Consider the following 10,545-nt stretch of genomic DNA (forward strand, 5'->3'; position numbering starts at 1 on the left):
GAACTGAACTGAATTGAGCTGAAATGAATATTTTATGTGAGAGGGAAATTAAGAGCTGAACTAAACTGAACTGAACTGAACTGAACTGAACTGATTGAAGCTGAACTGAACGGAACTGAACTGATTGGAGCTGAACTGAACTGAACTGAACTGAAATTAAGTAAATGTGAACAGGCCCTTAATCAATTTAAATTAAACTTGAGAATTTGACAAAGTAAGGGGAAGTTGGAAAAATATGAACTTTAATGTTCAAATGAAAATTCCAACATCTAAATTTTGTGAATCCTTGAAAATTATATCTTCCAACATGAAGATAACCAAATTTCTATCACAAAAATCGAAAATTTATGTTTCCAATCAACTCAAAATGATTAAAACAACAAAGTTTAACATAAAATAAAATGGAATTTAGTGGTTTTTAAAGTATTTATCACTTATCACAAATAAAGATTGAATCTTTAACACTTAGGAAGCCTCAAAAATAAAATTTTCACACTAAAAAGCAATTAGTTTGCAATTATGTGAAAATAAATCAACCTTTAAGCATCAAATACTGCCAAGTAAGTGTGCTTTAAGAGGACATAAAAATGCAGAAAATAATGCAAATAATCAACCATATAATCAACAATTTATGCCATTAATTTCAAGGTTAGAAAAGACTTAAAATTTTTCGTCAAAAACGAAAAACCCCTCGAAAAAGGCATTGCTGATCAGAATTTGGCTAAAATCATAGTCCCCATGGGGTAAAAACCTTTCCAGAACACATTTTCCACCCAAAATGTACTAGTCTTGGGCGAAAATATGGGTTCTGGGCCAAACTCGACATTAAAAACGGGATTAAAACAAATAAAACCGAGCTACTAATCTAATTAGTAACTTAAACCAGAAAAATAAGCCAAAATAAACCTTAAAAAACATGATTATAAAAATAAACGAGCGGGGCTCCGATACCGCTGTTAGGGTTTGGTGAGTCCGACTCACCGCGGAAACAACCCCGACCCTAGGAACCACTCGCAATTAATAAAATCATAATGCATAAATAAATAATCACAAAAAAAAGATAATACACTATCACAATGCATGAATAAACTGATTATGTATGGAATATATATATCATTTTATACTTACTTAAGATGTTAGTAAGAGCAAAGCCAAGTTATACGCGTTATATACTATTTTACACATATTTAATGCTTGTTTTGCCTTTTATTTATAGGAAGATGAACCTGGACAAAAATTGAGTTTGTTAGCGCTGTGGATTAAAACCCATACGGGTAAAGACAGAAAATTTCTTTATGACACAGTCACTCAAGATTTTGTGGTATTGTTTTGTGACAGATTTCTGGTATCATTTTGTGTGGATTTTGTGGTGTGATTTTGTGTTATTTGTGGTCTTAATTACTCCTAAATGTTGGTATAGGATGATGTTAAAGCTAAGGTTGAAGAGTTGAGGATGGTGCACCCTAAGATGTCTGAACAAGAGCTCAAAGATGAAGCATTTCAGCAAACTATGTATGGCGATGAGATTCCCGATCGTCCAGTGGGTTACGGACTAGGGGTTAAAAAGGGGGACATTTTCGGAGTACGTGGTGTGTTAAGGAAGGAAGGCTATGGAAAAGTTCAAAAGAGGACTATTGTGATGGATAGTGTTAAAGAAGAAGTGAATGCTTTGCACAAAAAAAATGATACACTATCACAAGAAAATGAAAAGCTGAAAGACGAGGTCGGACACAACAATCTTCTTCTTAAAGCGTTTGTTGGACAATTTTCTCAGATTGTAGGTGCAGTTCGTCAAAGGAATGCATCTCCGAGTCTTCTAAACAAAGCATCTGAATTCTTAGGAAAGGCAAAACATCAGTTAACAAAGTCATATTTCTCTTTATAACTAAAATCAGAGCTGAAATCTAGAATTGAATCTAGAACTGAATTCAGACCTGATTTTTTGGGAGTTTAAATTCAGAACTAAATTCAGAACTGAATCCAAAACTGAATTCAGAACTGAATTCTGAATTGAATCCAGGACTTAATTCAAAACTGAATCCATTTATACTGCTTGTCTGTCCTGCTCCCCTGCTGCTTGCTGTCCTGCTCTCCTGCTGCTTGCTGTCCTACTCCCCTGCCTAAGCTGGATGCGTGAGATTTCTACGACTTATCTTCCATCTTTTGCTGCTATATATCATGCTGCGATATTTAAGCCTAAAACCATGATATAAAGCATGATGGACATGTTAAACAACTTAGAGAAAAGTAATCTATTGTACAAGTTAAAGTAGAAACTCAGAATATTAATCAATACTCGTTAACTCGTAGAATTCAGTTCATAAAAGGTAGTAAGCTATAATTTTAGATCTGCCTTTGCAAACCAAGCTTTAATATAATTCTCTGCTTTGGTGCTTGTAAAAAAAAAGCTATAATTTTAGATAAATAAAGCTTACATGATCACCTGAGTGAGATGATAGCATGGATTAGTTTTCCTCTGATTTGAGGATATGATTTGAAGTAGGAACCTGCTATGACTAACATAAAGGAAGAACTGCAAGAAATAATGCAATATAGCTACATAGGGTAATGGTAATGATAATGATAACTCCTGCTTGGAAGCACTTGATGAGAAGCTTACAGCAGCATGGAATTCTGTCACGGAATTGTTGTAACCTTATTCATCCAATCTAGTAATTCAACAGACTTGATAAAGGAGGCAAACTTGATTTGGTTAAGTCAAGAAGCTTTTGCTGTCCAATTGTGAAGATGAAATTAGAGTATTGGGAGCATAATCCTCTTAGACATAGTTTAAATACAACATGTTGAATCTTGAGCCAATATTGTGTAATGTACTAATTAATACTTTGTATTTTGTTTTTTTATTTTATTATTTTTTTTGAAGATTGGAAAAGGCAATGTAGGTGCAACAAGGGAATAAACCGGGACACTTGAGCATCAACAAGCAACTATATCGTCTATAAGGCCATCATCTATCTATTTTGGTTTTTAGTATTATATTAGTGATGTATTTATTTAGGGATAAGCTACTATAATATGCGACTTTTTTTTTAAATAATTGTTTTGATGTTTTCTTCTATAAATTTGGTAATTAACTACGTACTCTTATTATTGTTGATTAATGATGAGTGACATTTATGGCACTCATTTGATCTCTTTTTGGATGAATTTCATTTCATTTTATAGCTTTTCTCCTTAGTTTTCTTTAATATTGCTCTTTATTCTTCATTTTGTGCTTTTCGTAGTTAGCTTCTTTATTTTGAGCATTTTCTCGTTTATTTGTTGTTTTTCTCTATTATTTGCTTCTTTTCTTTTGTTTGTAGGTTATGATCGATCATCCAAGGATTCCCGAGCTTCCCTTCAATGATTTTCATTGCTTTTGATGCCTTGTGCTAGTGTATTGAGCTTCAAGTCAAGAGGAACTCGAAGAGCGAGTTTCAAGACCGGTGCACACAAGCGGTGTGGACACCATTTATGTCTTGTGCCCACCAAAATGGCCATAAACATGCTACCTACTTCGTTGTTCATCACCATCACCAAAGGTCGTGTGCACCGGACGAGCAAGGATGAAGAAGGGGGGGATTATACCCACATAGGTGCGGGCGCACAAGAGTGGTGTGCGGCCGCACAAGTTGCGCGTGTGGGCGCACGCACCTACATGGGTTTGTGCCTGTGCGACCCTCTCTCTCTCCTTAATGCGACCGCACCAGCGTGGGTCTATTTTTGGACGTCATAACCAACTTCTCCTTTGTTTATATAGATATTTCCTTCTATTTTTAGAGAGAGAATTAGATCTTCATTAGCTAAAATTAGATTAGATTAGATTTTTGAGAGAGAAAAACACTTGTTCTTAGATTTTTAGAGAAAGACACTTTGGGTTTGATGATTGAAGATTGCTACAATTGATTTGATTTCTATCAAGTTTGTAACAATTCTTTACTCTTTAATACAATTTTATGTTTGATTTCATTAGTATTGTTGATTAATTTAGTTTGTTAATAGTTTGATTGATTTGGTTTGAATTTGTTGATTTCAATTGATGAATATGGATATGTTGATTAATTTAGCTTTGATCTTGATGTTCTTAATGGATTGTGAGTAGTTTGATTGCTAGGGTAATGGTGAAGCATGTGTTAGTAATGAATTGAGATTAATTTGGGGAAATTGATTGAGTTGATAATGTGATTAAATTGGTTGATTGATTTTGTGCATGTGTGTGCTTGATTAGGATTGATCACCCTTGTTATTCACACTAGATTGCATTGTAAGTTCACATTGATACGGACCATTGATTTGTGGCTTGCATTTACACGATTGAGGTATCTTGTCACGTTTCCTAGTTAGAGTTTATCGTAGTTGGCGCTAGTTAGACCTCTAAGAGAATAGCATGATATGCTCTTTTGGTTGCAATTTCTATTTTCCCTCACATTGCTTGACTTAATTGATTGACCTCCCAAATTGATTAATTTTCATTGTTGATGCATGTAGATCCTAGCCCTAGTGTTTGTTATTTTCTGGTTTACAAGTTATTAGTTGTATTTAGCCCTAGTTTAGCCTTGCAACCCCGCTCTTTACTTCGGAATAGCTTAGTAAAAGACGATAGACTCTCAATTACCATTCACTTGGGTTCGACCTTGACTTACTACTATACTCGTATAGGGGTTAGTTGAGTTTATAAATATTGTTTGATTGGGTGGGGAAGGTAGCCAAATGACCTACCGTTTCAACGCTTATCAATTAATTATTGTTTTTTTTAAATCTAGTTATATAGAATATTTGTTTATTTTTATTTTAATGTCATTAATTTAATTCATGATAAATTTAAATACCTACAATGTATGTATGATGGTAATAATTTAATAAATAAAAGGAAAAAAAAAGCTTAAAAAAGAAAATTCTAGAAGCTTTTTAATGTCTACATATTTGCACATTTTCAAATTTCAAAGAGTTTCCCGCCATACCATAGGCTGGCACGAATAAATGCAAGACAACAAAAAGCGTCGCTAAATTTGAGTATGTGGACAGGTAAAAGCGTCGCAAAAAAACTAACATTTGGGATAATGTGCGAAATACGTAATTTTCGACGCTTCGTATATTAGTTAGGACACAAAAAAGAGTCAATTAATTTTTTTCCTTTTTTTTTTACTTTGAAATCAGGATAAATTAAAATATAATCATAGTATACATAAATTATGTAATATACATAAATCAAATCTGCAAAATTACATACATAAATTGAATCTGCAAAATTACGTACATTAATCAAATATGCAAAATTACATACATAAATTGAATCTGCAAAATTACGTACATTAATCAAATGTGCAAAATTACATAAATTACATACATAAATTTGGAAAAATTACATACATAAATTACATAAATCTATATAAATCTACAAAATTACATAAATATTCAAAAATCTACAAAATATCACCCACACGACCCACCACCTCCTACCACCACCAACCGTCACCCCACACCACCAGCTCCAACCCCAGCCCTCACCTCACCCCACCAGCCTCTAACCCAGATCCACCCACCGTAAAACCATCACCCAAACCCTGACCGAACCCATAACCTAACCAAAACTCTAACCAACGCCCCACCTACAACCCACAACCCACAACCCACCACCGAACCAATCAAAACCACAAACCAGCCACGAAAAACCACCCAAACACCCACGAAAACCACCCAATCACCCACCAAAAACCACCCACGATAAATCATCCAATCACCCACCACCCAAAAACCAAAAAAATGAAAAAAATTGAAAAAAACACACAAATCTTCATTCGACGATTCTCCATAATTTGAATTAGGTTTACGAGGCCAAATTCGACCATAAAAACTCTAGATCTAGAGTTTTCATGGTCGAATTCGACTTGAAAACCTATGCTTTCATCACGAGGAGAGAGAAAGTGCGAGAATTCGACCATTTGTTTTCAGTTTAAAAACTTGTTGTTGATGTCGGGCTTGGTGGCTGAGGTGTTTAGTGGCGGTGGTGGTAGTAGCCTTTGAGGGGAAAGAAGAGGAGGGCGACGAGAGAGAAAAGTGTGAGTTCGCAGGAGAGATAGAGTAGGAGGAGAGATAGAGAATGAGGAGAGAAGGAGGATGATCGTAGAGAGGAGAAAGAAAGAGACAGGAGAGGGAAGGAGGAGAGGGGAGAGTGAAGGAGAGAGGCTGCGAGAGAGGACAATGTTAGGGTTAGGGATTTATAAAGACGGGGCATTTTTTTTTTAATTTTAAAAAGCCACCGGTTTGAACTGGTGGGATTAATTGTTTCCCCACCGGTTCGGTTTGAACCGGTGGCAATACTAATTCCTTAAAACCCCGCCCATTTTCCCCCTATTTTTTCCCACCGGTTTTCATTGAGCGGTGCCTTTTTGCTTTTTTCTACTAGTGGGTGAAGCATGTGTTAGTAATGAATTGAGATTAATTTGGGGAAATTGATTGAGTTGATAATGTGATTAAATTGGTTGATTGATTTTGTGCATGTGTGTGCTTGATTAGGCTTGATCACCCTTGTTATTCACACAAGATTGCATTGTAAGTTCACATTGATACGGACCATTGATTTGTGGCTTGCATTTACACGATTGAGGTATCTTGTGACGTTTCCTAGTTAGAGTTTATCGTAGTTGGTGCTAATTAGACCTCTAGGAGAATAGCATGATATGCTCTTTTGGTTGCAATTTCGATTTTCCCTCACATTGCTTGACTTAATTGATTGACCTCCCAAATTGATTAATTTTCATTGTTGATGCATTTGGATCCTAGCCCTAGTGTTTGTTATTTTTGGTTTACAAGTTATTAGTTGTGTTTAGCCCTAGTTTAGCCTTGCAACCCCGCTCTTTACTTCGGAATAGCTTAGTAAAAGACGATAGACTCTCAATTACCATTCCCTTGGGTTCGACCTTGACTTACTACTATACTCGTATAGGGTTAGTTGAGTTTATAAATATTGTTTGATTGGGTGGGGAAGGTAGCCAAACGACCTACCGTTTCAATGCTTATCAAAATGGCGCCGTTGCCGGGGAATGGTGTCTTGATTGTGTATTGTTGTTGTGTCTATTCAAACTTATTGAAAAATACAAAAAGATTTTCTTTAAGGCTTCATTTGTAGCCGTGCTACTAATAATTTTTGTTTGAGAATTGTGTGTGCAAGTGAACATGAGAGAAGCTCAAAAGTTGACATTGAAGGAATTAGGCACTCCGGGAGCTTACAAGTATGAGAGTGGAATTGTTCCATTGATGGTTCCGGATCATGACTTTGAAGTCAAACCGGCCATGATTACTTTAGTTGAGAGGAAGCAATTTGGAGGGACAAAGAGTGAGAATCCTCTCAATCATCTCAAAGATTTTGAGAAATATTGCAATACTATCGTGGTAATCGGAGTTGCTCAAGAGTACATAAGACTCAAGTTGTTTCCCTTCTCTCACATTGGAAGAGCTCTAGAGTGGTTGGACAAGGAGGTCAAACCAAGGTCCTTGAGAACATGGGATGAGGTTACAAAGGCTTTCTTATTTCGCTTTTTCCCACAAAAGAAGACGGCGGAATCAAGAACTTTGATCCAAAATTTCAAGCAAGGGCCTAGTGAGAGTCTCTATGAAGCATGGGAGAGATACAAGGAGTATCGAAGAGAGTGTCCACACCATGGGATTCCTACCTATCAAATCATACAAATCTTCTATGGTGGGTTGAGTTCTCATGGAAAAGCAAGTTTAGATGCCGGAGTCGGAGGCCCAATAATGAACAAAACGGAAGAAGAAGTGGTGGACGCAATAGATGAAGTGGTTCGACATTATATGAATTGGCAAGAGTTGGAGAAAGAGCCAATAAGCAAAGGGTTCTCAATCGAACAACTTAGTGCCATTAATGATTTGACTACTTTGATTGCAGATTTAGGGAAAGAAGTTGTGTCACTTAAGGCAAAGCTTGAGAAACCACCTTCGCAAGCTCCGATTCTTCCCTCCCAAATTACGGGGAGAGGTACATTTTCTTACCCTAACTCTAATCCTTCTTCTTGTTGCATGGTTAGAGAATGTTGGCCTTGTGAATTATGTGGAATGAATGATCACGATGCTTCTATGTGCCCAATGCTCCTTGTGATAAATGTGATGGTATTGAAATGGAGCATGTGAATTATGTTAATGATCATGAATGTGAACCTAGGATTGATGTTCAAAGAAATGTTGGAAATAGGAATTATAATAATCATGTGAACCATGATAATTATAACCAAAATGGAGGTTGTAGAAATCATGGATTCCAAGGGGTTCATGGTAGCTACAATAACCATGGCTATAATGGTCATGGTCATGGTCATGGTCATGGCCAAGGACATGGGGATCATAATCAAGGTTATGGTAACCATGGTCAACAAAGGGGCCAAAATCACACTAGGGGTAATTGGAATAATCAAAGTAGGGGATATTTCCAAGCAAATTTTCAAAGAGGTTCCCTAATTGGTTTAGTTCCAAATGCTCAAAGTTTAAGTGATGATTCCTATGATCAATCATTTTCTTCTAGGTAGTTTTTGGAAGAAGTTATTGAGAAACAAGCCAAGATGCTAGAAACTTACATGGCTTGAAATGATGAGAAGTTTAATCACATGTTGTCTTATAATAGAGATTTAGGTGATAAACTCTCTCAATTGACTAGTGTGTTTAAGGAATGTGCAAACTCCTCCTCTTTGACTCCCCCTAGCCTAGATTCTAAGAACCCTATGGATGCTATTGTTACTAGAAGTGTTAGGGTCCTTGAGGGTGGTGTGCCTAAGAAGAGTGTTGCTAGAGAAAGTACTAGTAAGAATCCCATTGAAATTGAAGGAGATGAGTGTCCTTTGAGTGAAAATGTTGACGAGGGACAAGTAGAGAAGGTTATAGAGAAAGAGAAAGAGCTTTTCAAACCCAAGCTTCCCTATCCCCAAGGTATAATAGACACAAATTGGATGAGCAATTTGGGAAATTTGTAGATATGCTTAAGCAACTTCATCTAACTCTTCCTTTCACCGATGTTGTAGAACAAATGCCAAACTATGTTAAGTTCCTCAAGGAGATTTTGAGTGGGAAAAGGACATGTGACATGATGGAAACAATTAGCCTACCCGAACATTGTAGTGCAATTATCATGAATAAGATGCCTCCTAAGTTGAAGGATCCCAAAAAATTTTCCATCCCTTGTGCCATTAATAAGACTCAAATTGATAATGCCCTATGTGACTTAATTAGGAGCTAGTGTTAGTCTTATGCCATATTCGGTTTATCAAAGATAGGTCTAGGAGAACTTTTACCTTCCAAGATTACCTTGCAATTAACCGATAGATCGATTAAGATTCCAAAGGGGAAGGTAGAAGATGTTCCCTTGAGGGTTGGGAAATTTATCATTCCGGTTGATTTTGTAGTGTTGGATATGGATGAAGATGCTACTATACCTATCATCTTAGGTAGACCATTCCTTGCTACATCGGGGGCTATGATAGATGTTAAAAGTGCTAAGATTTCTCTTAAGATTGGAGAGGAGGTAGTTGAATTTGATTTGAATGAACGCATGAAATATCCCTCTTCTTCTTTTGAGAATTGCATGAGAGTTGAAGTTCTTGATAACATTGTGCAATCCATGCATGAGCACTTGCTCACATCTAATGATCCTCTTGAGTGTGTTTTGTTGAATAAGGAAAAGATAGGTATCCCAAGCAAGGAAGTGCAATTGTATGAAGATTTGCTTGATGGAGGCAATAAAGGGAGTGATGATCAAACTTGTATGAGGATATCAAGTCAAGATGCTTTGCATGTGGCCTCAACCAAAGAAGGTAAAGGTGTTCCCATGGTAGATCTCAAACCTCTACCATCACACCTTAGGTATGAATTCTTAGGCCCTAATTCTACTTATCCCGTTATTGTTAGTGCATCCTTGAGTGGAAGCCAAGCTCAAGCGTTATGTGGTGTCTTGAGAAAGCACCAAGGTGCTTTGGGGTACACAATTGATGATCTTAAAGGCATAAGCCCCGCCTTGTGTACACAACACATAACACTTGAGGAGGGCACCCTTCCTTCTATCGAACGACAAAGGAAACTACATCCTCAAATGGGAGAAGTAGTCAAGAAAGAGATCACCAAGCTTTTGGATGCGGGAATCATATTCCCCATCTCAAGCTCAAGGTGGGTCTCCCCCGTGCATGTCGTTCCTAAGAAGGGGGGTATGACCGTAGTTAAGAATGAGAAAGGTGAACTCATTCCAACTAGATTGGTCACCGGTTGGAGGATGTGTATAGACTATAGACGTCTAAACACATCAACCAAAAAGGATCACTTCCCTCTCCCTTTTATTGACCAAATGCTTTAAAGGTTGACAAGGCACAAATTCTATTGTTTCCTTGATGGATATTCGAGATTTTTTCAAATTCCTATTCATCCCAAGGATCAAGAAAAGACAACCTTCACATGCCTCTATGGTACTTTTGTATATAGAAGAATGCCCTTTGGATTGTGTAATGCTTCGGTGACCTTTCAATGGTGTATGATGAGCATTTTCGGGGA

The 10,545-nt window shown here is 36.8% G+C and overlaps 1 protein-coding gene and 1 non-coding gene across 2 annotated transcripts; one reads left to right on the top strand and one right to left on the bottom strand.

The window, feature by feature from the left end:
* The first annotated feature begins 7,176 nt into the window (after positions 1-7,176).
* LOC145594102 (uncharacterized) lies at positions 7,177-8,148 on the top strand. The gene is made up of 2 exons (XM_081650439.1): positions 7,177-7,600; positions 7,907-8,148. Exons 1-2 carry the CDS (start codon positions 7,177-7,179, stop codon positions 8,146-8,148), a joined length of 666 nt encoding a protein of 221 aa, XP_081506565.1.
* On the bottom strand, positions 7,562-7,667 carry LOC145596236 (small nucleolar RNA R71). Its single transcript, XR_014103100.1, has one exon. It is a non-coding gene; the product is annotated as a small nucleolar RNA R71 (small nucleolar RNA).
* Positions 8,149-10,545: the final 2,397 nt, after the last annotated feature.

The sequence above is a fragment of the Chenopodium album genome, chromosome 19 (genome assembly GCF_948465745.1).
Source record: "Chenopodium album chromosome 19, dcCheAlbu1.1, whole genome shotgun sequence".
In the NCBI taxonomy this organism is placed as follows: Eukaryota; Viridiplantae; Streptophyta; class Magnoliopsida; order Caryophyllales; family Amaranthaceae; genus Chenopodium; species Chenopodium album.